Here is a 27,937-nt window from a genome sequence, read left to right on the forward strand (position 1 = left end):
CCTCTCCTCGCGCACCAGGAAACAAAGAGGGAAGAAAAAGTCTCTTGCCTCTTCGGCAGCTCCAGACTTTTCCCCGGACTCCCTCCCGGCTAGCCGAGGTGCACTAACGTCCTGCAGGCTGTGTTCACGCCGCCAACCCCAGTCCTCTCCCGGCGCTCCGACCGAAACCCGAGCCTCAGCTGCCAGCCCCGCCCGCCCCGGCGGGTGAGCAGACAAGCCTCTAGGCCTGGTGAGTGCCGGTCGGCCCTGATCCTCTGTGCGGGAATCTCTCTGCTTCGCCCTCTGCACCCCGGTTGCTGTGCTTTCCTCTGTTGCTGTGCTCTCCGCCGCAGCTCCGAAGCTTTCCCCCTCCGCCACCCGCAGTCTCCACCCACGAAGGGGTTTCCTACTGTATGGAAGCCTTTTCTCCTTCACAGCTCCCTCCCACTGGTGCAGGCCCCGTCCCTATCCTTTTGTCTCTGTTTTTTATTTTTTCCTTTGCCCTACCCAGGTACGTGGGGAGTTTCTTGCCTTTTGGGAGGTCTGAGGTCTTCTGCCAGTGTTCAGTAGGTGTTCTGTAGGAGTTGTTCCTCGTGTAGATGTATTTCTGGTGTTTTCTGTGGGGAGGAAGGTGATTTCCGCGTCTTACTCTTCCGCCATCTTCCCCTCTCTTCCATCTTGGTCTGTTTTCACAGCCCAGATTACTATTACTCTCTCTTTCTGTCTTCTAACCCTTTGTTTCAGAGTCTTGCATTTCTTCTGTGTCCAAGGGCTCATTCATTAACTACTAAATTATGTGCATATGGTCTTGTCGCCCTCCAGCTGTGTGCTCGGCCCCAATCTAGTCAAGTAAAGTTTTAATTTTCAGTGGCATCAGGTGTGCATTTTCAAAAGGTGATTCTCACTGTGAAGGGCAGACATGAGGTAGGGGCAGGGATGAGAGCCAGAGGGCTGATGAGACCCTGCTTTGGGGAGAGGCAGAGCCTGCTCGGTTAGCAGAGCTGCAGCAGGAGCAGTGGAGGTTTTGTTTTTATCCATGTCAAGTGAGTGAAGGGTGGTCTTCCGGGTGTTTTTCAAGACCTAAGCTAACCTCACCCCTCATTTAGCCCCCGGTCAGGTACCCTGCAGACACCTACTGCATTTGTGTCGTGCCACTGAGGGCGGAGGAAGTTAGAGGTCTCGTTCTTACTTTGACAGCTTCACTCTCAGTTTTGCAGTGACTGCAGATGTTCTAGAGCCCCTTTCTCACTTGCTTCTCGACGTTTCTTTCTTCTATAACCTGTGGTGTGTCAGAGGCAACAGTTACCACCTCGGACATAGAATTGTTAGCATTTCTTCTGTGTTAGGTGTTAGGTGACATGGAGTTGATAGCTTGAAATGGACGTGGTGGAAATATTTACCCAATTGAAGTTGGAAAAGGATACAAATCAGGGCTCCCCCACCTCTAGAGAACCTGTTGTTTAACATTTAGCTGCACACGGTTTCTGTAACCCTTCTGCTTCTGCTCACCACACAAACCAAAGGGAGAGAGAGAAAGAGAGAAGAACATGTTTAAGGGATTGAATACCATGGATTTTCTTCCATGGGACTACGGTGATTTCTAAGAGGAAAAACTTGAGTTCCTTTTCTTTCCCTATCCGAAGTTTTGCATTTATTTCCAAAAGGCCAAATATAGGCTAACTTTCTTCTCTCTCCTCCAGTGGACGGCTGTATTCACAGAGCAGCTGGCCCCTGTTTGGTCGCTGAATGTCGTAACCTGAACGGCTGTGAAACTGGACATGCAAAAATCACGTGTGGCTATGACCTGCCTGCAAAATGTGAGTACAGCTCTTTTGAACACTTTCAAAATCAGATGAGCACTCTTACCTTGTTCTAGTCCTCAAGTGGGTAACTGGAAGAGGAAGTGGTAGCAGTGGTATTTAATTGAATGTACTTTTATTAAGATTTTGTACACGGTAATGAAATGTGTTTTCCAAATATGTCTCCGAGTATATAAATGTGCGATGTTTAATTGTAGGTGATTTTTGCTCGGATCTTTGACAGAGGGTCTCTGAAACAGAGAAATAAAAATATGAGCATAGTATACCTTATAGTATTTAAGTGCCGTGGAGTGACAGCTTCTAGAAATGATGCCAATTTCTTATTCCTTGTTCAGGTTTCTTGATTGTGGATGTGTTTAGAGCAAAGGAGATCAAAGTGATGTATTGTGTTTTCAGCTGCCATGTAAAGGCTGATTGGCAATTACAGCCGAGGCATCTGTCACACTTGGCTTTCAGGAAAAGCCATTGGAATGTGGTTGTCAGAGTGAGAATGTATTTGCTCTTTGAATGTGGAATGGTCAAATTTTCCATTATATTTGAATGGAGAGAAGTATTGCATTTGATTGACCTTGTTGCTTAGTCGTTTAGCCAGCTGGGTGGGGTGATGTGGAGTAAAAATACTGAAAGAGAAGCTGGTTAAAGGAACAGATTTTTTTTATCACATAATCTGGGGTTGGGGGGTGGAGGTAGAGGGTTTCATTGCACCATTAAGTCATGCATTGATTGGAAATTGGGAAACCAATTAGTTGTTTATTCCATTCACCTGCTTTATATGATACCTCCTGGTGAATACACTTTTTGTAAAAGTGAAGCTGATTTTTTTTTTTTTTTCTGTTTTAGTAGTGGAGAATATGTGACTTAAAAATCATGACATAATCTTTGGGCTCTGTATAGACAGGTTGTATAAAAATGAATTTGTTATGGATATGTGTGAGTGGAGAGGTAGTGTGTTCTATTTTAAAGTATGTTTACATTTGAAGATTTTTAGTAAACAGTAATATATTAAAATGGTATTTTTCTTTGTAACTTTATAATACTGCATTCTGTATACCTTACGGTGTGTTGCTAGTGAAAGTATATCCACTATATACTGTTTAATTTTTCCTTTAATGACTTCTCATTTTTCTTTTCTTGTTAGTGTTTTTACCTTGTGTGAAAGTCAAATCATGGGCCAAATGGCCCTCCGTCCTACTTGGAATATATATTTATGTCAAATAAAGTCCCTTGTGTGTAATGGTGTTTAGAGCACCTCTCCCTCTGACTCAGAGGCGCTGAGTGTTAAAGGTGGTTTCCCTTTCCAGGATTATATGGCTCCGTGTTTACCAAGATTGGTCATTCTTCCTTCTTACCGCCATACCACCTCTGTGATATATAATAGTTGACAGATTCCACCTGAGGACAAGCAGATTATTGATGATTTTCAGATTTAAGGTGTCTGTACTTAAACCTAGTCTCCTATTGATTCACTACTTTCTTTCTTATGAATTAAAGCACAAATCAAAAATGTCTCAACTCTGAAATTTCTGAAGACAGCTAACCTCAGAATCATTAAATATGACCAAATAAAATGGTGGCTCTGCTGTATGGATTGACACCACGGTGATTTTGTTTCATGCGCTTGCCCCTGTTTGACATCCCTTTGTATGAGCTTCCTTTGATCGTCATTCAGCTCAGTTCAGGGCTGTTGAAGGCTTGCACACCACCAGGCACTAAGGGACAAAGATCAATCTATACCTGTGCTTGAGAAATTCCACGATTGGATTTCCTGGGCAGCCTGGGGCAAGTGAGTCTTTGTGTGACAAGGACTCTAGCCATGGAAAGTCAATCCACAGAACTCAGTACAGAATCTGTGTGAGCTGAGATACTGAATCAAATGACACACATTCAAGTCACTGTGCACCAGCCCACAGGGCACGTCTAGTAAAAAAATCATCCAGCAGGATAGAAATTCCCAGACTAGAATGGCAGTGCCACCTCAAGAAAGTCACAAACATGGAGTATTTGTGACTAGATCTTGATATTTCTCTATGTTTAATGAGATTAATGATTTATATTAAAAACATAAAGAAAAGCAATGAAAGCAATAAGGAATGAGTAATAATAGCTTACATTTTGCATACCACTTTGTAGTGTGTCACAGTACTTTCACAAAGCCTTGTATTTTAAATTATATTTTATAAATACTGTGTATGTTCATTTTCCCTTTTCCTATCCCTGAGAGATCTTTTTCTTTCTCATCAATTTGGTTCATCCATTTCAGACTCATTAACAATCCACAGATGTGCTTTTGTAGAGAGAGAATGAAAAGGGAGCTCATTACATACTGTTTGGGTCATTTTCCCCCTCCATATTTAATAATTCCATGACAGTTTGACAGCAGAATCTAGTTCCTATTTGTCCTCTGTGACAGCGGTTTTATCATTTAAGGTACTACAGCCAGCCATCCAGTCACCAGTGATAATATCTTCGCGCATCAGCAATTTGGAAAATGCTGTTGTCTGGGTTACAGACAAACTTGGTAATTTTGGACTGGTCTTTGCTTTTTTCATGCTTGCTAAATTAATTTATTCATAAATGCTTGTATTTGAATTACTTATACTTAGAGTCTGTATTCTGTGATTCATCATGATCAGTGGAATGATAAGCCTCAAAGGTTTAGTGTTTCTTCACTGCTTGGATATTTTGAATGATGTCTTTTGATGTGGAATAGCCGATCATTCTTTTCAGAAGTAATCTTAAGAGTGGAAAGAATATTGGCCAATACTTCACTGAAGGCTATTGGTAAATAAATGACTTAGAAAGTGGACTAAGGACTGTTTATACAATTTGATCTTTTGGTATGTTCTCTTTTACAATATTAGATTTTTTTTTGGATTCGTAATAACATTTAGATTTCCATGGAGTTTTAGAAGCTTGTCAACCTGTTGAATGTTTCTATTCATGCTCTCATCATTCTACCGGAGGGTCAGCTTCATGTGGGTGAGGGTTGTCTGTCTCAGTCATGATCCTAATGTTGATATCTAGCATATGTGCTGAATTAATGAATGAGTGATCAAATGAGTTGTTTCAGACATTTTCACCTGGCAAATAGATTTTTGCCTGCTGCTTCTACTTCTAATTCTTTCCCTCCTTCACTCCACTCTGCCCAGTCCTGTAGATTAATATTCTTAAGTCCAGAGTCCCTGTAATTGTCCACAATGCTCTAGACGTGTGACACCCCTCTACCTCCTTCTGTCCTCTCCCTCACTCACACGGACTGCTTTGCTGGATCTTCAATGCCTTTGCATCAGTGTTCCCTCTGCCTGGAATTCTAGTCTTCCAGACACCTGGGTTGTTTGCTCCCTCACCTACGGTACTTCAGATCCTTGCTCAGGTGTCCCCTCAGGTGTCATCCTAACCAACCTATTTTTAATTGCTCCTCTGCTTTATTTATAATTGCTTATCTATAGCATTTAACATTCAAATACACAGTATCATTTACTTATTTATTTTGTTTCTTGTCTGTCTCCCCATACCAGAATGAGGGCAGAGCTTTTTTTCTGCATCTTCTTCATTTATTGTTGGAAAAACTACTTAGAAAAATGTATGATTTAGAAAAATGCTTAGAAAAATACTTGACACATAACAGGGGTTCAAAAAATATTTGTCGAATGAATGAATAAAATCTAACTCTACTCCTCTCCAAATCCTTCAGTGGGTTTTTCCTCAAACACACACTTGTTAACCTGATTATCTTCAGCCTTCCATGATTTACTGTTCTGTCTTGAGCTTCTTACAACCTTTTATATGATCTGAATTGCTCAGAATGGCATGTCTGTACATGGGCTCTGTATTGGGGGCTTTCTAGAAAATTCTGTCTTTCTTCCTTTCTACTTGTCTTCCAGACTCAGCTCACATATCACTTCTGCCATAAAACAATTCAACTAAAAGTGCCTTCTTTTGCCTCAAGATCCAGAAAACTGCATGTTAACGTGCTGAGGGCCCTTTTTACTTACTACATTTTATTGTTGTATATGCAAACTTTCTACCTTTCTAGAAGTCCCTTGTTTATAATGTATACTAGCGAAATACCTATCAAATGAATTAGTTGTTAAAGGTGAAGATTGGTTTATAATTGTTGGGGGGGGATGTAAAAAACGTATATTAATATTTCTAAGAAATTATGAAATCAGTGATAGATATCCATTGTGGTTTTTATTTTTAAAATTTTATTTATTTTATTTTTTGGCTGCATTGGGTCTTCGTTGCTGAGTGCAGGCTTTCTCTAGTTGTGGCAAGTGGAGGCTACTCTTCATTGTGGTGCACAGGCTTCTCATTGCGGTGGCTTCTCTTGTTGCGGAGCATGGGCTCTAGGTGCGCGGGCTTCAATAGTTGCAGCATGTGGGTTCAGTAGTTGTGGCTCGCGGGCTCTAGAGCACAGGCTCAGTAGTTGTGGTACACGGGCTTAGCTGCTCTGCGTCATGTGGGATCTTCCCCAACCAGGGCTCGAACCCCTGTCCCCTGCACTGGCAGGTGGATTCTTAACCACTGTGCCACCAGGGAAGTCCCCCATTGTGTTTTTAAATCATATTTTAACATACATCTAATTCCAAAGTCTCTTGTCTAAGAAATTTACTCTTTTCTTAAATTGAAATATAGTTGATTTACAATGTTGCCTTAGTTTCAGGTGTACAGCAAAGTTATTCAGTTATATATATATATTCTTTTTCAGATTCTTTTCCATTATAGGGTATTACAAGATATTGAATATAGTTCCCTGTGCTATACGGAAGGTCCTTGTCATGTATTTATATACAGTAGTGTTTATCTGTTAATCCCAAACTCCTAGTTTATTACTGTTCCCCACCCTACCGCCCTTTCCCCTTTGGTAACCATAAGTTTGTTTTCTATGTCTCTGAGTCTATTTCTGTTTTGCAGATAAGTTCATTTGTATCATTTTAAGAAATTTACTCTTAATGGACCTTCTCCTAAAAGTAAACAAATAAAAATAAGAAGCCATATCAACTTTACTTAATGATTTTCAGCGTAGCTCACATGTCTATTCTACTTCTTGAGAATGCTCCACTTTTAGGCTTTAGGGCCGAATAGTCATCAAAGATAAGTGGAAAATATGTTAAATTTGTGTATATAAAATGGTGGAACCTGTTTCTTTTATTCCTTCTATTTAATCTTTGTAAGACATCAAAGGGTAATATTAGCATCCAACTCACAGTTTTTTATTAATCATTTGAAAGGAAACTCTAGGGTGAGAGACCGTAGCATAACATGTTTGAATATCATAGAGTGGTGGGAATCAGAATCCTTATTTTATTCCCAGGTGCAATAATAATCAGATGATAGTAGCTTAAACGGTACTGTTGATAATAAGTAGTACTTCTCTTGTACCCTTCATCAAGAAATCGTAGTACTTTGAGACATTAGCTCATTAGTCCTTTTGAAATTTCTATGAGGAACTGACATGGCAATATTTTCTTCCAACACAGAGAGAAATTCAGGTACAGAGAGGTTAAACCTGTTGCTCGCAATAGCAAACTAAGTCTGTATTAGAGACATGGCAGTGACCAAGTAAGTTTTCCTGAGATAGGGAGAGAGTCCGTGACAAGTGTTGGCCAGGCCTGCTGCCTGTTTTTGTAAATAAAAATTTATCAGAATGCAGCTGGGCCCATTTGTTTACATATTGTCTATGGCTACTTTGATGTGACAGAATTGAATGGTTGCAACCAGGATTGTATGGCCACAAGCCCAAAACATTACTATCTGGCCAACAGATAGTTGGCCAGATAGTAATGAAAATTTGCTGAAAAAGTTTGCCAACAACTGGTCTATGACAATCCTTACTTTTTATAAAGGAGGAAGCTGAGATTTATAGAGGTTAAATATTTATTGAATTTTAATGAATGTATGTGACTTACTCAGATCACTATTGACAAAAGTGAGATTAAAATACCTGCCATCTCTTTCTTGGGACAGTCCTTGCTTCTGTTGCCTCAACAGAACATCACTTTGGGAGGATGACCTGAAGCCTTTTAAATCTTTCAAATTATAAGACCACCTTGGGGAAAAAAATGCCTGGGAAAAAAATGGTCATTTTTCTCAACAGGGTCAGAATTGGCAAATGAATAAGTCAAATCCCTGAAGGGACAGTTAATTCAAACCACCAGAGTATTAGGCGATACATCTTTATTCCTTGCTTCCTCCAGTGGTGTTAGTCAGTGTACTGAAAGGGAGCCTGTAGTCCTGAGGAGATTCAGTTTCTAGAGTAGGTAACTCATAAGATGGCTTTGAGTTAGTTCTCTGCAAAACACTGCAAAACATGACCTGATTTCAGCCACCGTGGCTCCCCCAGCAGGTGTCTGATTGTGAAGGCAGTGGAGAGGGCATGCTGCTAAGAGTGTGACTGCCAGTCTCTGATGGAAACCTGAGGGCCCTCATGAGCCCCTTCCAAAATTAAATGACTTACATTCCATCAAAAGAAAAATGGCTTTTGAAGAACATAAAAGCACCTTCCTTCCTGAAGAGAGAGATGAGAGTTTTCCTCCTAAAATCAACTCTGATTGGCTCATTTCCCTTAAGTGCTTTAGGAATTTAATTTCTATCTGAATCTATTTCTTTATAGTCACCACCCCTTTCATTTATCTTAAGGGCTTTTGTATAGTTTATCTCCTTAGTGATCCCCATTATGAGTGTGGAAAGTGAGAAGGACAGAAGGTTCTCCTAATGGGCTACCTGGAGAAGCAGCAGCAACATCTCCTGGGAACTGGTTAGAGATGTAGACTCTGGTGCCCCACCCCAGACCTACTGAAATAGAAACTCTGTGGTTGGACAAGCTCTCATATGTTTCAGTGTGAGAACCATGACCTACACAGTGGTGTAATTCAGAGCAGAACCCTTGCCTTTTGATTCCTCGCCCAGCGCATACCACAGGCATCCTTTTGGGTCACAGATTAGGGCTTTCTTTGAAGAGCCTTCTGACAGGCTCTTCTTTTCCTTTGTGGCATTTACACACTTAGTGATGGTATCTGTATTTGTTTGTTTACTTGTTTATGCCCTGTCTTCTCAAACAGGATAGCAGTTTAAGGAGAGCAGAAGTCACATCAGTCTCATTCACCCCTAGAATCCTTAGGATCTAACATAATACCCAGTTCAGAGTTGGAGGCTTTCAGTACATATTTACTAGAGGAATTAATGAAAGGATTGTCTTTGTCATTGTCATAGTTGCACTGCCAGAAACCAACCAAGAGAACACTCCAGATAAGCCTACATGATTCCAGAAATCTGCAGAGCTAGGACTGCTGCCTCTTGTGGTAGCATCTCTGTTACCCTGTCACCCAGCACGCTGCTTGCTTAGAGATTCTAGCACCGAAAGACAGCACAGGGGCACAATTGGCTTAATTTGTCCACATGGTACACATATAACCTACACTTAGATTATGTTCTTTCATTTTTTTTCATTTTGATTTGACTCATTTTGGTAACATAGATTCCATCCCCAAGTAGCTTTGTGATGAAATAACTAAAAATCCTAATAGTAAATAATGTCTTTTAAAAACGTCTACATTTTGGAAGCAACTAGGTATTTACATTGTTGCATTACTGGCTGAGTGTAGAATAAATGCATGTAGTTGGCTTGCACTATTTGACATCTTAGCAGGCCTTCAGAGGACACTGTCTATACCTTCTTTTTCCTATGTGATCAATAGGAAATAACAGTGTAAATCAATTCTGAGAAATAATGTAAATGGACTCTCCAAGGCAATTCCCGCTGTGAAATAAGTAGTTAGTGTTGACACTGGCATTAGCCGCAGGGGGAGTAATCAGCCTTTGGATGTGCCTAATCAGAGTTATCAGCTAAGATTAAAAAGGAGCTACTGTTGCGCAGGATTTAAAAGATGAACATTTGAAGGTGTTCTCATAAATTAAAGCCATCAGAATTGCTTTGAGTAATTTAGGATGCTTTGAGGTCAGGCACAAGCAAACAGGAAAGGTTAATCTCAGAGCCATGGTAGTTAATGTGCAGGAACAGCAGAATACATTTATTGAAATAAGCAGCAGATACTGAGCTAAATGAAGATTTTCCTCCAGTGCTAAAATGTTCCTTGAGTTCTTGCTAACATATATGATTCAAATAAAAAGTGGGTAGACTTATTAACTATCCCTGCAATTAATCACTAATCCCAAAGATTAAATATTAGACCGCGTCATGGCTTGATTAGAGGTGTTTCCAGTTGAAAATATTGATGGGACCAAGCTCTGCACTATGGAATGAAAGATTGATTCTAGGTCAAGTACACTAATTGTCAAGGTAGAAGGTCCGAGGAGAAGTCCTGAATCCAGGATATTCTAATTGTTTGGTTGAGCCCTCTGAGCCTGGGTTTCCTCATCCATGATTAGCTGGAGGTGGGCCTATCTACCTTAGGCAAGTTTGTTAAAGTGTAGACACAGAACCACTTTTTAATAGTGTAAGACATATAGCTATAAGATTCTATTATTACTTGTAAAATACTTCCCCTACCTCATTAACTTATGCAATCTATGTTTATTGACGCTTTCTCTGGGCTTGAGTGCTCTTCTAGAGTGTAGAAAACTACAGTGAAGAAGATAGCCAAGGTCCTGTCCTCTTTGATCTTAGGTTCCAGCAGAGTGAGGCGGAAAATAAACACATGCACGTAAAAGCAAAGCCTCTCAGATGATGGTAAGGGCTATGAGAAAAATAAAAAGTTCTGAGAGAATGGACAGTGGAGTGAGGGGACTACTTTTCCATGGTCGTCAGGGAAGGCCTCCCCGAGGAGGTGATGCCTGAGCTGAGAGCCACGTAGCTATCTGGGGAGAAAGTCATTGCTGGCAGAGGGAAAGCACTTTACCACTGGGTTAAGAAAAATCACCTTTCCTGACGTGTAAAACGAGATAGTCCATGAATTTTTCTTTCTTTTTTCTTTTTTAACATCTTTATTGGAGTATAATTGCTCTACAATGGTGTGTTAGTTTCTGCTGTATAACAAAGTGAATCAGCTATACGTATACGTATATCCCGATATCTCCTCCCTCTTGCGTCTCCCTCCCACCCTCCCTATCCCACCCCTGTAGGTGGTCACAAAGCACTGAGCTGATCTCCCTGTGCTATGCCGCTGCTTCCCACTAGCTATTTTACATTTGGTAGTGTATATATGTCCATGCCACTCTCTCACTTCGTCCCAGCTTACCCTTCCCCCTCCTCATGTCCTCAAGTCCATTCTCTACATCTGCGTCTTTATTCCTCTCCTGCCCCTAGGTTGTTCAGACCATTTTTTAAAAATTTTTTAGATTCCATATATATGTGTTAGCATATATGGTATTTGTTTTTCTCTTTCTGACTTACTTCACTCTGTATGACAGACTCTAGGTCTATTCACCTCATTACAAATAACTCAATTTTGTCCCTTTTTATGGCTGAGTAATATTCCATTGTATATATGTGCCACATCTTCTTTATCCATTCATCTGTTGATGGACACTTAGGTTGCTTCCATGTCCTGGCTGTTGTAAATAGAGTTGCAATGAACATTGTGGTACATGACTCTTGTTGAATTATGGTTTTCTCAGAGTATATGCCCAGTACTGGGATTGCTGGGTCATATGGTAGTTCTATTTTTAGTTTTGTAAGGAACCTCAGTACTGTTTGCCATAGTGGCTGTATCAATTTACATTCCCACCAGCAGTGCAAGAGAGTTCCCTTTTCTCCACACCCTCTCCAGCATTTATTGTTTGTAGATTTTTTGATGATGGCCATTCTGACTGGTGTGAGGTGATACCTCATTGTAGTTTTGATTTGCATTTCTCTAATAATTAGTGATGTTGAGCATTCTTTCATGTGTTTGTTGGCAATCTATATATTTTCTTTGGAGAAATGTCTATTTATGTCTTCTGCCTATTTTTGGATTGGGTTGTCTGTTTTTTCGATATCGAGCTCCATGAGCTCCTTGTAAATTTTGGAGATTAATCCTTTGTCAGTTGCTTCATTTGCTAATATTTTCTCCCATTCTGAGGGTTGTCTTTTCGCCTTGTTTATAGTTTCCTTTGCTGTGCAAAAGCTTTTGAGTTTCATTAGGTCTCATTTGTTTATTTTTGTTTTTATTCCCATTTCTCTAGGAGGTGGGTCAAAAAGGATCTTGCTGTGATTTATGTCATAGAGTGTTCTGCCTATGTTTTCCTCTAAGAGTTTGATGATGTCTGGCCTTACATTTAGGTCTTTAATCCATTTAGAGTTTATTTTTGTATATGGTGTTAGGGAGTGTTCTAATTTCATTCTTTCATATGTAGCTATCCAGTTTTCCCAGCACCACTTATTGAAGAGGCTGTCTTTTCTCCATTGTATATTCTTGCCTCCTTTATCAAAGATAAGGTGACCATATGTGTGTGGGTTTATTTCTGGGCTTTCTATCCTGTTCCATTGATCTGTATTTCTGTTTTTGTGCCAGTACTGTCTTGATTACTGTAGCTTTGTAGTGTAGTCGAAGTCAGGGAGCCTGATTCCTCCAGCTCCGTTTTTCGCTCTCAAGATTGCTTTGGCTATTCGGGGTCTTTTGTGTTTCCATACAAATTGTGAAATTTTTTATTCTAGTTGTGTGAAAAATGCCAGTGGTAGTTTGATAGGGATTGCGTTGAATCTGTAGATTGCTTTGGGTAGTAGAGTCATTTTCACAATGTTGATTCTTCCAGTCCAAGAACATGGTATATCTCACCATCTATTTGTATCATCTTTAATTTCTTTCATCAGTGTCATAATTTTCTGCATACAGGTCTTTTGTCTTCTTAGGTAGGTTTATTCCTAGATATTTTATTCTTTTTGTTGCAATGGTAAATGTGAGTGTTTTCTTGATTTCACTTTCAGATTTTTCATCATTAGTGTATAGGAATGCTAGAGATCTCTGTGCATTAATTTTGTATCCTGCTACTTTACCAAATTCATTGATTAGCTCTAGTAGTTTTCTGGTAGCATCTTTAGGATTCTCTCTATATAGTATCATGTCATCTGCAAACGGTGACAGCATTACTTCTTCTTTTCCAATTTGGATTCCTTTTATTTCTTTGATTGCTCTGGCTAAAAATTCCAAAACTATGTTGCGTAATAATGGTGAGAATAGGCAACCTTGTCTTGTTTCCTGATCTTAGTGGAAATGCTTTCAGTTTTTCACCGTTGAGGATGATGTTGGCTGTGGGTTTGTCATATATGGCCTTTATTTTGTTGAGGAAAGTTCCCTCTATGCCTACTTTCTGCAGGGTTTTTATCATAAATGGGTGTTGAATTTTGTCAAAAGCTTTCTCTGCATCTATTGAGATGATCGTCTGGTTTTTCTCCTTCAATTTGTTAATATGGTGTATTATGTTGATTGATTTGCGTATATTGAAGAATCCTTGTATTCCTGGGATAAACCCCACTTGATCATAGTGTATGATCCTTTTAATGTGCTGTTGGATTCTGTTTGCTAGTATTTTGTTGAGGATTTTTGCATCTATGTTCATCAGTGATATTGGCCTGTAGTTTTCTTTCTTTGTGACATCTTTGTCTGGTTTTGATATCAGGGTGATGGTGGCCTCATAGAATGAGTTTGGGAGTGTTCCTCCCTCTGCTGTATTTTGGAAGAGTTTGAGAAGGATAGGTGTTAGCTCTTCTCTAAATGTTTGATAGAATTCGCCTGTGAAGCCATCTGGTCCTGGGCTTTTGTTTGTTGGAATATTTTTAATCACAGTTTCAATTTCAGTGCTTGTGATTGGTCTGTTCATATTTTCTATTTCTTTCTGGTTCAGTCTCGGAAGGTTGTACATTTCTATGAATTTGTCCATTTCTTCCATTTTATTGGCATAGAGTTGCTTCTGGTAATCTCTCATGATCCTTTGTATTTCTGCAGTGCCACTTTTTACTTCTCCTTTTTCATTTCTAATTCTATTGATTTGAGTCTTCTCCCTTTTTTTCTTGATAAGTCTGGCTGATGGTTTATCAATTTTGTTTATCTTCTCAAAGAACCAGCTTTTGGTTTTATTGATCTTTGCTATTGTTTCCTTCATTTCTTTTTCATTTATTTCTGATCTGATCTTTATGATTTCTTTCCTTCTGCTAACTTTGGGGAATTTTTGTTCTTCTTTCTCTAATTGCTTTAGGTGTAAGGTTAGGTTGTTTATTTGAGATGTTTCTTGTTTCTTAAGGTAGGCTTGTATAGCTATAAACTTCTCTCTTAGAACTGCTTTTGCTGCATCCCATAGGTTTTGAGTCATTATGTTTTCATTGTCATTTGTGTCTAGGTATTTTTTGACTTCCTCTTCGATTTCTTCAGTGATCTCTCGGCTATTAAGTAGTGTGTTGTTTAGCCTCCATATGTTTTTATTTCTTACAGATTTTTTCCTGTCATTGATATCTAGTCTCATAGCATTGTGGTCAGAAAAGATACTTGATACAATTTCAATTTTCTTAAATTTACCAAGGCTTGATTTGTGACCCAAGATATGATCTATCCTGGAGAATGTTCCATGAGCACTTGAGAAGAATGTGTATTCTGTTGTTTTTGGATGGAATGTCCTATAAATACCAATTAAGTCCATCTTGTTTAATGTATCATTTAAAGCTTGTGTTTCCTTATTTATTTTCATTTTGGATGATCTGTCCATTGGGAATTGCCATTCTTATTTTGAGAAGAAAAATTAATTCCGCTTCTGTTCTATTTTGTTGCTGTTAGCTAAGTGAAGCAGAGGTAACTTCCTAGGTACCTTTGTGGCAGTGCCCTTCCAAATCTGTTTGCGGTCTAGGTGGTGTGTTTCCCATTAGCCCCTTCATTTTTCAGAACCATCTAGAGTTTGCTCCCTTTTTAATCACACATTATTTGTGAAATCCCTATAATTTCCTGAGAGCTTCTGAAGCTTTCCTTTCCCTACCTGTGACATTTTGAGGAAAGATTTATTCCCCATCTGTGTTTATTCTGCTTTGTGAAGATCATCAGAGACAACCTGAAATGTTTTTTTTTTCAAATTCTCTTTCAAATTGTGTCTGTTTTGCATTTAGGGTTCAGTTACCCATTTGAAGCTGTATGGAGGACAAGGGGCTGTCTTAGAAATCCCCCTCTTTCCAGACACTCAGTTTTTGCTTTCTTTCATCATGGCGCATGATGCCAAACGAGTGTCTTTCCTTACATGGCCAGGTGATTTTTTTCCTGTTTTAATGTTACTCCTCTACTTGGGTGTGTCACATACATACATGTATACATATACATGGACACGTCATTTTTCATGTACTCCCTTAGAAGTATGTTCTTATTATGCTGAACACGGATTTCCTTCTGCATTATAATGTGTTTTATGAGTATAGAATTCAGGGCTTTTTTTTTCAGTTTTGGGGGCTATTTGGGAAAGTATTCTGGGAGAGTTTGGGGGTGGTTTGATGGAACTGGGATGGAGGACTTTAGGGATCCCCTGGGAAAAGTATACTTTGCATCTAATGACCTGTCTGGTAAATACTAAGTAGCGATAAGTGTTTCATTCATTCAGAAAACACTGATTATTCCTAAAATATGTGCCAGGTGCTTGGCTTATCTTTTGGAAAAGAATAATATGCAAAACAGACAGGGAGCTTGCCCTCCTGGAATTGAGTTGAGCTGAAATGAACACGTGACTTGCCCAAGATCACACAGATTTAAGTGATGAAGCCTTACCAGGAGTCCAAATTGTCAGTTTTTCCGTCTGTGAGCCTTTCTTCTTTTTCATGGGGGTTTTCTTTGGGGCTTCATATGGTGAAAAAATCTGGTGGTGTTGACCTTCTTGCCTCATGCTTCTTTGGGGGTTTCCTATGCAGTGACCAGTGGAAATGGTCAGTGGATTCCAACACATTTGTACCCTGGGAGGGGAGGAGGGACATGGCACACCTCTCTTTGTCTAGTATTGTAAATGACTTGGGAAAACCGTTTTCTAACTTGGCATCAGGAGTACAGGCCTTTCTTAACTTGGGTGTGGTGTAACATTTGCCCGACATTTTCTAGCGACACATAGAGCACAGTCCGGTAATCCCTATGAACTCAGAGGTTGATATTTCACATTACTTAAGAATAAGGCAGACAGTGATTTGTAAACACTATTTTCAATAATTAATTGTGATTTCATGTCCATATGTTTTAGGAAAAAAAATCTTTTGGATCTCTAGTCCCTCAGTCAGAATATCAAACGTGCATTGTTATACAATGTGGAAACCAATTAAACAGACAAATTCATTACCTATGGATTCATTCTATTTATTTTCTTTAGAAGCACCTTTTAAAAATAAGATTGACGGGCTTCCCTGGTGGCGCAGTGGTTGGGGGTCCGCCTGCGGATGCAGGGGACGCGGGTTCGTGCCCCGGTCCGGGAGGATCCCACGTGTCGCGGAGCGGCTGGGCCCGTGAGCCATGGCCGCTGGGCCTGCCCGTGCGGAGCCTGTGCTCCGCAACGGGAGAGGCCACGGCTGAGAGGCCCGCGTATCACAAAAGAAATAAATAAATAAATAAGATTGACACCTGTCTGTCAAAGCATCCGTACCAAGTTATGTTTCCCACACATAAAAGACATGGGTGGAGTTCAGGAGTCCTTGCCTGTCCTCCGGTATTATGGCCTCTCTGCTCATTTGTTTACTTTCCCTTTCTTTTTTCCCTCAGTGCTTTGTATGCCTGTCAGATTTTTCTTGAACTGTTTGATTGATTGCCTTGTGGCATAATCCATTTTAGAGATAGACTTTGGAACTTCCTGAAGTCAGAATCAACCCATAAGAAATATTTAAGTGGATGCCCTTCCTGTCTGGAACTTTCTTTCTATTGATATTCACATCCCATAAAATGGTTAAGAACGTGGGCTTTGAAGCCCAACATTCTGGACTCAAATTCAGGCTCTGGATTTGGGCAAGTTATGAAACCTCTTTGTGCCTCAGTGTTGCCACCTGGACATGGGAATAAGAATAGCCCTGCTCTCACAGAGATGCTGAGGATTATGGGTCAGTGTCTGGCTGCACTCAGAGCACTGCCGGACTCCATGTAAACTCTGTGTAAGGTGAGCTGTTTTTCCCTGAGGTTATCCTGACCACCTTATCTGAAATGTCACCCCATCACCCTCTATTCTCTTGCCCTGCTTTACTTGACGTCACAGCCCTTATCATCATCTGAGGTTATTTTATGTTTTATTGGTTTGTTTGTTGAATGTTTGTCTCTTCCACTAGAATGTAATCTTCATGAGAGCAGGGACTTTATTCACTATGATATCTCCTGGTCTGAGGAAGTCTTCAGAACCATTTGTGAATGAACAAATGTATGTGCACAGAAACTTTAATTACTTATAATTATTAGCAGAGTTACTGGAAGAACTAGCCTAAGAAAACATTTAGTTTCGTACTCTACTCATTTGGCTCTTCCAGGAACTTGGCCAATAGTTAAAAATAAGCCAGGAAAATAGCATTAATATACTGGGAGGTCAAGCCCATATTTAACATTTTGTATATCTACCAAGAATGTTTTAGGTGTGCTGTACATTTTTTTCCCCTATTTCTCAAAACTGTAGATTAAGTAGTAGTGTCAGGATGAAATAAGGCAGAGAGGAAGTGGTCTAAAGAACTTGACCTGGGAAGCATGTCCTGACTTGCTTGACTGAAAGCCAATAGATTGATAGGGAGATCCTTTCCCATTGATTTAGTCTGTGTTCAAAGATGATTTGCAAGCTCAATTTATTGTTTAACCTCATTAAAATAAAGTGATAATTTTATGGGTTTGAAATATGTTATGACTGACTTTCTGATGGAGACTGCTAGCCCCAGGGCTTACAACTTACATGTAAATGTGTTCAAAGGGGAAATATTGATGTTTGTTTCCTCTGTGTTCACACTGTTCAGACTTTATGGTGAATAACAAAGCTTTACAACTTGTTTTTCACAAATAGGATGCTAGGGACTTGCAGCAACATGGAAAATCTATTTATTATTTTGTGTCAGAGTTATCTGGGCTATCTCCCCCTTAACAGACCCGCAGAGCTAATTGTTGCTTGGGGTAGAGAAGGAAATAGCATAATAGCCAGTGGTTAGAGAATATTAATTTCACATAAATAGAATTTCCTTTTATTACAGGGAAGGTAATTTTCTGACCACTAGGCAATAAAGTGGAATTTACTGTTAACCCCAATTTTGCCAGATGGGTGAAGGCATAACCCACCCCATCATGACTTTAGGACTTCTGACATAAAGTTTTAAAAATATAATTACAGTTTCTTGCTTAGGAATCACCTCTGCTTTCAGCACTTGTAGTTGCAGCTATGGTTCTGAGACCACTGCATCAAGTAGGGAAAAAAAGAAAATTGAGGTGATTTGAGGAAGAGAGAAAAAAGATTACATGGGGTGTCCATGCAAAAAAAAAAAACAACCCCTTAACCACAGCATGTATCTGGGTAATGGGCATATTCAGTGGGTGAATATCCCAGTTATAAAGCCAGTCCAACACAGCTTGTATGTGAAGCATGTAAACTGCTTCATCTGAGTGTTGCACTTGGCATTTATAGGGGGAGTTGGACAGTCCCCCTTCTCAGAGTAAACAGACCTCACAGTAGATTTTACCCAGTCCATCATTTTGGAGAATGTTATGTGTCTGGATCATCTGTAGCTCACTTGTTCCCTAGTGAGCAGTGAGTCCTGTGTCAACCCAAACAGGTTCTTCTGCTCTGCAACATTCAAAACCAAAGACACTGCCCCTAAACTAGTCACTCTCACAAACTATTTTAGTAAATGTTCTCCAGGAAGCTGAAGATACAGATCCACAAAATGAGGCAACTCCATCACAGTATACGCTCTCGTTTCAGTAGTGTCTTGACCGCCCTACATGGACTACCTTCTTGGTGACCAGAGGTACCTTCGTTGTCTTAGTGTAATTTTTCCCTTTTCAGGCTGTTTTGTGGCCACAACTCAGACTGACCAAAATCTAAGCATGGTCTAGCATCAAGGCCCAACCCAGAACTTTCTTTTTAGCTACTACAAATGACAATAAACAAGAACCTTTAGCATGGTTCTTATTTTGCATCTCCTTATGTACCCAGTGAGCCAACTTGGGAATCAGATCTACTACCATTCCTAAATTCCACTGGTAACTTTTAACTTTAATAACTGCTCATGGTGTAGCTGCAGATTTACACAATGTGACTAGGGTTCAAAAGTTCTACATTACTGGCCCTTTCATCTTTTCTCTTCCCAAACCATGCATTTCTCTGAGCCGAGGTGGGCCTGGTAAATCCCAATTCTGCCACTTCTATTTTGCTTTTTTTCATGTGATGTCTGAAACATTTATATTAACATATTTCCATACAACTAACCCAAAGAAAGTTTAGTATTAGTTGTTTTTTGTTTGTTTGTTTTTTTGTACTGCAGGTTCTTATCAGTCATCAGTTTTATACACATCAGTGTATATATGTCAATCCCAATCGCCCAATTCAGCACATGACCATCCCCACCCCACCACGGTTTCCCCCCCTTGGTGTCCATATGTTTGTCTTCTACATCTGTGTCTCAACTTGTGCCCTGCAAACTGGTTCATCTGTACCATTTTTCTGTGTTCCACATACATGCGTTAATGTACGATATTTGTTTTTCTCTTTCTGACTTACTTCACTCTATATGACAGTCTCTAGATCCATCCACGTCTCAACAAATGACTCAATTTCGTTCCTTTTTATGGCTGAGCAATATCCCATTGTATATATGTACCACATCTTCTTTATCCATTCATCTGTCGATGGGCATTTAGTTTGCTTCCATGACCTGGCTATTGTAAATGGTGCTGCAGTGAACATTGGGGTGCATGCGTCTTTTTGAATTATGGTTTTCTCTGGGTATATGCCCAGTAGTGGGATTGCTGGATCATATGGTAATTCTATTTTTAGTTTTTTAAGGAACCTCCATACTGTTCTCCATAGTGGTTGTATCAATTTACATTCCCACCAACAGTGCAAGAGGGTTCCGTTTTCTCCACACCCTTTCCAGCATTTGTTGTTTGTAGATTTTCTGATGATGCCCATTCCAACTGGTGTGAGGTGATACCTCATTGTAGTTTTGATTTGCATTTCTCTAATAATTAGTGATGTTGAGCAGCTTTTCATGTGCTTCTTGGCCATCTGTATGTCTTCTTTGGAGAAATGTCTATTTAGGTCTTCTGCCCATTTTTGGATTGGGTTGTTTGTTTTTTCACTATTGAGCTGCATGAGCTGTTTATATATTTTGGAGATTAATCCCGTGTCCATTGATTCGTTTGCAAATATTTTCTCCCATTCTGAGGGTTGTCTTTTCATCTTGTTTATGGTTTCCTTTGCTGTGCAAAAGCTTTGAAGTTTCATTAGGTCCCATTTGTTTATTTTTTTTTGCATTACTATAGGAGATGGATCAAAAAAGATCTTGCTGTGATTTATGTCAAAGAGTATTCTTCCTATGTTTTCCTCTAAGAGTTTTATAGTGTCCGGTCTTACATTTAGGTCTCAAATCCATTTTGAGTTTATTTTTGTGTATGGTGATAGGGAGTGTTCTAATTTCATTCCTTTACATGTAGCTGTCCAGTTTTCCCAGCACCACTTATTGAAGACACTGTCTTTTCTCCACTGTATATCTTTGCCTCCTTTCTCATAGATTAGTTGACCATAGGTGCGTGGGTTTATCTCTGGGCTTTCTATCTTGTTCCATTGATCTATGTTTCTGTTTTTGTGTCAGTACCATATTGTCTTGATTACTGTACCTTTGTAGTATAGTCTGAAGTCAGGGAGTCTGATTCCTCCAGCTCCGTTTTTTTCCCTCAAGACTGCTTTGGCTATTCGGGGTCTTTTGTGTCTCCATACAAATTTTAAGATGATTTGTTCTAGTTCCGTAAAAAATGCTCTTGCTAATTTGATAGGGATTGCATTGAATCTGTAGGTTGCTTTGGGTAGTGTAGTCATTTTCACAATATTGATTCTTCCAGTCCAAGAACATGGTATATCTTTCCATCTGTTGGTATCATCTTTAATTTCTTTCATCAGTGTCTTATAGTTTGCTGCATACAGGTCTTTTGTCTCCCTAGGTAGGTTTATTCCTAGGTATTTTATTCTTTTTGTTGCAGTAGTATATGGGAGTGTTTCCTTAATTTCTCTTTCAGATTTTTCATCATTAGTGTATAGGAATGCAAGAGATTTCTGTGCATTAATTTCGTATGCTGAAACTTTACCAAATTCATTGATTAGCTCTAGTAGTTTTCTGATGGCATTTCTAGGATTCTCTATGTATAGTATCATGTCATCTGCAAACAGTGACAGTTTTACTTCTTCTTTTCCAATTTGTGTTCCTTTTATTTCTTTTTCTTCTCTGATTGCTGTGGCTAGGGCTTCCAAATCTATGTTGAATAATAGTAGTGAGAGTGGACATCCTTGTCTCGTTCCTGATCTTAGAGGAAATGCTTTCAGTTTTTCACCACTGAGATTGATTTTTGCTATGGGTTGGTCGCATATGGCCTTTATTATGTTGAGGTAGGTGCCCTCTATGCCTACTTTCTGGAGAGGTTTTATCATAAATGGGTGTTGAAGTTTGTCAAAAGCTTTTTCTGCATCTATTGAGATGATCATATGGTTTTTCTTCTTCAATTTACTAATATGGTGTATCACATTGATTTATTTGCATATATTGAAGAATGCTTGCATCCTTGGGATAAATCCCACTTGATCGTGGTATATGATCCTTTTAATGTGTTGTTGGATTCTGTTTGCTAGTATTTTGTTGAGGATTTTTGCATCTATATTCATCAGTGATATTGGTCTATAATTTTCTTTTTTTGTAGTATCTTTGTCTGGTTTTGTTATCACGGTGATGGTGGCCTCATAGAATGAGTTTGGGAGTGTTCCTTTCTCTGCAGATTTTTGGAAGAGTTTGAGAAGAATGGGTGTTAGCTCTTCTCTAAATGTTTGATAGAATTCACCTGTGAAGCCATCTGGTCCTGGGCTTTTGTTTGTTGGAAGATTTTTAATGACAGTTTCAATTTCATTACTTGTGATTGGTCTGTTCATATTTTCTGTTTCTTCCTGGTTCAGTCTTGGAAGGTTATACCTTTCTAAGAATTTGTCCATTTCTTCCAGGTTGTCCATTTTATTGACATAGATTTGCTTGTAGTAGTCTCTTAGGATGCTTTGTATTTCTGCGGTGTCTGTTGTAACTTCTCCTTTTTCATCTCTAATTTTATTGATTTGAGTCCTCTCCCTCTTTTTCTTGATGAGTCTGGCTGATGGTTTATCAATTTTGTTTATTTTCTCAAAGAACCAGCTTTTAGTTTTATTGATCTTTGCTATTGTTTTCTTTGTTTCTATTTCATTGATTTCTGCCCTGATCTTTGTGATGCCTTTCCCTCTGCTAACTTTGGGATTTGTTTTTTCTTCTTTCTCTAGTTCCTTTAGGTGTAAGGTTAGTTTATTTACTTGGGATTTTTCTTGTTTCTTGAGGTAGGCTTGTATAGCTATAAACTTCCCTCTTAGAACTGCTTTTGCTGCATCTCATAGGTTTTGGATCGCTGTGTTTTCATTGTCATTTGTCTCTATGTATTTTTTTATTTTGTCTCTGATTTCTTCAGTGATCTCTTGGTTATTTAGTAACGTATTGTTTAGCCTCCATGTGTTTGTGTTTTTTACATTCTTTTCCCTGTAATTTATTTCTAATCTCATACCGTTGTGGTCAGAAAAGATGCTTGATATGATTTCAATTTTCTTTAATCTACTGAGGCTTGATTTGTGGCCCAAGATGTGATCTATCCTGGAGAATGTTCCATGTGCACTTGAGAAGAAAGTGTAATCTGCTGTTTCTGGATGGAATGTCCTATAAATATCAATTAAATCTATCTGGTCTGTTGTGTCATTTAAAGCTTCTGTTTCCTTATTTATTTTCATTTTGGATGATCTGTCCATTGGTGTAAGTGAGGTGTTAAAGTCCCCCACTATGATTGTGTTACTGTCGATTTCCTCTTTTATAGCTGTTAGCAGTTACCTTATGTATTGTGGTGCTCCTGTGTTGGGGGCATATATATTTATAATTGTTATATCTTCTTCTTGGATTGATCCCTTGATCATTATGTGGTGTCCTTCCTTGTCTCTTGTAACATTCTTTAAAGTCTATTTTATCTGATATGAGTATAGCTACTCCAGCTTTCCTTTGATTCCCATTTGCATGGAATATCTTTTTCCATCCCCTCACTTTCAGTCTGTATATGTCTCTAGGTCTGAAGTGGGTCTCTTGTGGACAGCATATATATGGGTCTTGTTTTTGTATCCATTCAGCAAGCCTGTGTCTTTTGGTTGGTGCATTTAATCCATTCACGTTTAAGGTAATTATCGCTATGTATGTTCCTATTCCCATTTTCTTAATTGTTTTGGGTTTGTTTTTGTAGGTCCTTTTCTTCTCTTGTGTTTCCCACTTAGAGAAGTTCTTTTAGCATTTGTAGTAGAGCTGGTTTGGTGGTGCTGAATTCACTTAGCTTTTGCTTGTCTGTAAAGCTTTTGATTTCTCCATGGAATCTGAATGAGATCCTTGCCAGGTAGAGTAATATTGGTTGTAGGTTCTTCCCTTTCATCAGTTTAAGTATATCATGCCACTCCCTTGTGGCTTGTAGAGTTTCTGCTGAGAAATCAGCCGATAACCTTATGGGAGTTCCCTTGTATGTTATTTGTCGTTTTTCCGTTGCTGCTTTCAATAAGTTTTCTTTGTCTTTAATTTTTGCCAATTTGATTACTATGTGTCTCGGCATGTTTCTCCTTGGGTTTATCCTATATGGGACTCGCTGTTCTTCCTGGACTTGGGTGGCTATTTCCTTTCCCATGTAGGGAAATTTTCGACTATAATCTCTTCAAATATTTTCTCTGGTCCTTTCTCTCTCTCTTCTCCTTCTGGGACCCCTATAATGTGCATATTGTTGCGTTTAATGTTGTCCCAGAGGTCTCTTAGGCTGTCTTCATTTATTTTCATTCTTTTTTCTTTAGTCTGTTCCGCAGCAGTGAATTCCACCATTGTCTCTTCCAGGTCACTTATCCGTTCTTCTGCCTCAGTTATTCTGCTATTGATTCCTTCTAGTGTAGTTTTCATTTCAGTTATTGTATCATTCATCTCTGTTTGTTTGTTCTTTAATTCTTCTAGGTCTTTGTTAAACATTTCTTTGCATCTTCTCGATCTTTGCCTCCATTCTTTTTCTGGGGTCCTGTATCATCTTCACTATCATTATTCTGAATTCTTTTTCTGGAAGGTTGCCTATCTCCACTTCATTTAGTTGTTTTTCTGGGTTTTTTTCTTGTTCCTTCATCTGGTATATAGCCCTCTGCCTTTTCATCTTGTCTATCTTTCTGTGAATGTGGTTTTTGTTCCGCAAGCTGCAGGATTGTAGTTTTTCTTGCTTCTGCTGTCTGCCCTCTGGTGGATGAGGCTATCTAAAAGGCTTGATGGGAGGGACTGGTGGTGGGTAGAGCTGACTGTTGCTCTGGTGGCAGAGCTCAGAAAAATTTTAACCCACTTAAATGTTGATGGGTGGAGCTGGGTTCCCTCCCTGTTGGTTGTTTGGCCTGAGGCAACCCAACACTGGAGTCTACCTGGGCTCTTTGGTGGGGCTAATGACAGACTCTGGGAGGGCTCATGCCAAGGAGTACTTCCCAGAACTTCTGCTGCCAGTGTCCTTGTCCCCACGGTGAAACAGAGCCACCCCCCGCCTCTTCAGGAGACCTTCCAACACTAGCAGGTAGGTCTGGTTCAGTCTCCTATGGGGTCACTGCTCCTTCCCCTGGGTCCCGATGCACACACTACTTTGTGTGTGCCCTCCAAGAGTGGAGACTCTGTTTCCCCCAGTCCTGTTGATGTCCTGCAATCAGTTCCCACTAGGCTTGAAAGTCTGATTCTCTAGGAATTCCTCTTCCCGTTTCCAGACCCCCAGGTTGGGAAGCCTTACGTGGGGCTCAGAACCTTCACTCCGGTGGGTGGACTTCTGTGGTATAAGCATTCTCCAGTCTGTGAGTCAACCACCCAGCAGTTATGGAATTTGGTTTTACTGTGATTGCGCCCCTCCTACCTTCTCGTTGTGGCTTCTCCTTTGTCTTTGGATGTGGGGTATCTTTTTGGTGAGTTCCAGTGTCTTCCTGTTGATGATTGCCCAGCAGCTAGTTGTGATTCAGGTGTTCTCGCAAGAGGGAGTGAGAGCACGTCCTTCTACTCTGCCCGTGAATTCTTAACCCCAATTCTGCCACTTCTGACACCATTTCTGAACTCGTTTACTCACAACTTTTCTGACACCAAATTTATGCGTGTGTGTGTCTGTGTGTTTTGTCATACAAATGCTCTAAGTCTTTTGGTGCCAACTGGATGTCCTACGATTCAATTCAGTTCTGACACTGGGTACCTGGAGTTAGTGTCAGATGCCACAAATTAAGGGCTCAGCCCCCCAAGACTGCCCCCACTTCAAATGCCAGCCAAAAGTCCCAGTTTTTCACCAGTACTTCTCATGGACGAGCTATAATTTGAGGGTTCCTATGACCTTCCTCAGGTTTGAAAATTTGCTAGAATGACTCACAGAACTCAGGGAGACTGTTTACCTACTATTGCTGGTTTATTATAAAGGATACAACTCAGGAACACTCAAATGGAAGAAGTGTAGTGGGGGAGATACCAGAATGCATGGCGCTTCCACGCCCTCTCAGGGTACATCACCCTCCCAGCACCAATGTGGTCAACCTGGAAGCATTCCCAACCCCAAGGTGCAGGAGTTCATTATGTAGGCATGATTGATTAAGTCATTGGCCATTGGTGATTAACCCCTTCTCCAGCCTCGTCCCCTCCACGAAGGTCCAGCGGGTGAGGCTAACCCTCTAATTACATGGTTCCTTTGGCAACCAGCCCCCACCATGAGCCATCTGTGGGTCACCTTGTAAGGCCAACTGGCCTGAGGCAGGGGAACACAATCAGATTCACAGGTTGCATCAGACCGAAATTCTCTGGACCACCCAGTTCCAGAAACTGCCCTGGAGACATTCCGGACTACCCAGTTCCAGGAACTGACCTGGGGACTTTGAACCCAGCCCAGCCTTCCCACCTTTCAAGGGGTGGGACTAACGGTCCACCAGGATACCCGAAAAGACCACCAAATAAGGAATAACCTGCGCCCTCCCAGATTCACCACACCCCTTTCCCTTCTTCCCCTATAAAATCTTGCCCAGCCCTCGCCCGGGTGCGACTTCACTGGCCCCCTTTCTCTCGGACCAGTGAACCTCGCCCGGGAGCGCTCCCTAATAAAGCTCACTTGAAGCTTTCCTCTGTTTCGCGGTGCCGTTTGTTAAGATCCGACCTTACACACCTCACTAGCATAAACTCGAGTTTGGTTAAATGAATAACAAAAGATGCTCCTGGGCTTCCCTGGTGGCGCAGTGGTTGAGAGTCCGCCTGCCGATGCAGGGGACACGGGTTCGTGCCCCGGTCCGGGAAGATCCCACATGCCGCGGAGCAGCTGGGCCCGTGAGCCATGGCAGCTGAGCCTGCGCGTCCGGAGCCTGTGCTCCGCAATGGGAGAGGCCACAACAGTGAGAGGCCCGCGTACCGCAAAAAAACAAAAACAAAAACAAAAGATGCTTCTGTCACCTCTGTCACTCAGGACATTCCAGAGATTTTAGAAACTCTGTGTCAGGAACCTGGGGTAAAAGACCAGATATATATATTTTTGTATATTAAAAATATGTTATGTATATCTTGCTGTATTACAGTAATCAGTCTCACAACTTGAAATATATTTATGCAGAAATATTCTTAAGCATGTATACTAATAATATGTATCCCCATACCTACAAGAAAACTAATTTCTTTCCCATGCATATCTAGTTTCACCACAGAACTTTAAATCTAGAAGTTGGGGTTAACTTCTCCTCATATTAAAAGAACATTATGGGTATTCTTTGAGAGATGATATTTAACCATGACTTTTTAGTGTGTGTAACATATACTCATGTATTATAATTTGAGGAAAATTCATTTTTAGCATCTTATAAGGGTCATCTAGGACCCCTATTTTTAAGCCAGGTACCACGTAGCATTAACTTACATGATATTATAAACTGAGTTTTATAGAATTATTTCAAAAATTTAAGTAATAGATCTTTCAGATCATAATTGAATAGCATAAGGTAAAACAAAAGTTCCATTTGTGAAGCTAAACATCACGCAGCTATTCAGTTATTCTTGGGTGTAGATGTGTAAGCTTATTCTTTTACAGTTAGACCATATGTGCCCATTTATTTTTCTGTGATAGATGTGCCAGATAGCCAAAACCTTTGCTTAGTACCTTGGGGGAAAGGGGGCCTTTGACATGTGCACTGATTTTATGCCATTCTAGTCACATGTTGTACAAAACCCATTTAACTAGGAGAACTAAATTGCTTAGTAGTAAGCTACATTTCTCAGTGAATGCTGGTACATTTTGATGCTGCTTATCTGGACTCTGACACAGTCATCATCTACATATTCAAACATAGGCATTTAGCCTTCAGAACAGAACCTGGCACTGCTGGAGCTGTGGGAGTGAGTTCGCTCGTCGAAGCAATCTTTCCTCTTCCTCTTTGGAGAAAGAACTTATCATTGGTGGCCACTGTCCATTGTCTCAAGAGTCCATTGTCTCAAGCCTCAGAGTGGCCTTTCCAGTGAACAAAAGGAGATTCTGTAGCATGGTGAAGATTTGAGACCCTGACTCATCTTTCTTCCCTTCTATGAGAGAATGCTTGTGGTCATGAGGCCTGCAGTTTAAAACATGAGCAGTAAATGTACTGAAACACCAATGTTAGAAAAAGGTACAAAATATCAGTAGAAAACAAATCACTAGTTTTACCTTTGCAATGGGTGAAACACAAAGTACACAAATGATGATTTCTTTGCCCACAGAACACTCAGGCTTCTCTTCTGCCTTTTGCGTTTTTGTATGTCATTGGTATCTACATATATTTTGTAGATACTTTCCACCTATGACTTTCTGATAATGGCTTACATGATTATTCACCTTCCCTTACTTTCATTCTATCTTAACTAGCCTAAATTGAAGGCCCTTAAGGGTCTTGTGTGTTCTCCATGTCAACGCCTAAACATCCATACTTCTAACAACTGATGT

General features: G+C 40.1%; 1 protein-coding gene across 1 annotated transcript in view; it reads left to right on the top strand.

Annotated features, from left to right (window-relative positions):
• Window positions 1-27,937, top strand: part of MACROD2 (mono-ADP ribosylhydrolase 2) — a 1,997,895-nt gene that overhangs the window by 649,211 nt on the left and 1,320,747 nt on the right. The window contains exon 5 of the mRNA XM_049699229.1: window positions 1,680-1,796. Within this exon, the coding sequence (XP_049555186.1) occupies window positions 1,680-1,796 (117 nt within the window). The remainder of the gene's footprint in view (window positions 1-1,679; window positions 1,797-27,937) is intronic.

Source organism: Orcinus orca, chromosome 16 (genome assembly GCF_937001465.1).
Source record: "Orcinus orca chromosome 16, mOrcOrc1.1, whole genome shotgun sequence".
Taxonomy (NCBI): Eukaryota; Metazoa; Chordata; class Mammalia; order Artiodactyla; family Delphinidae; genus Orcinus; species Orcinus orca.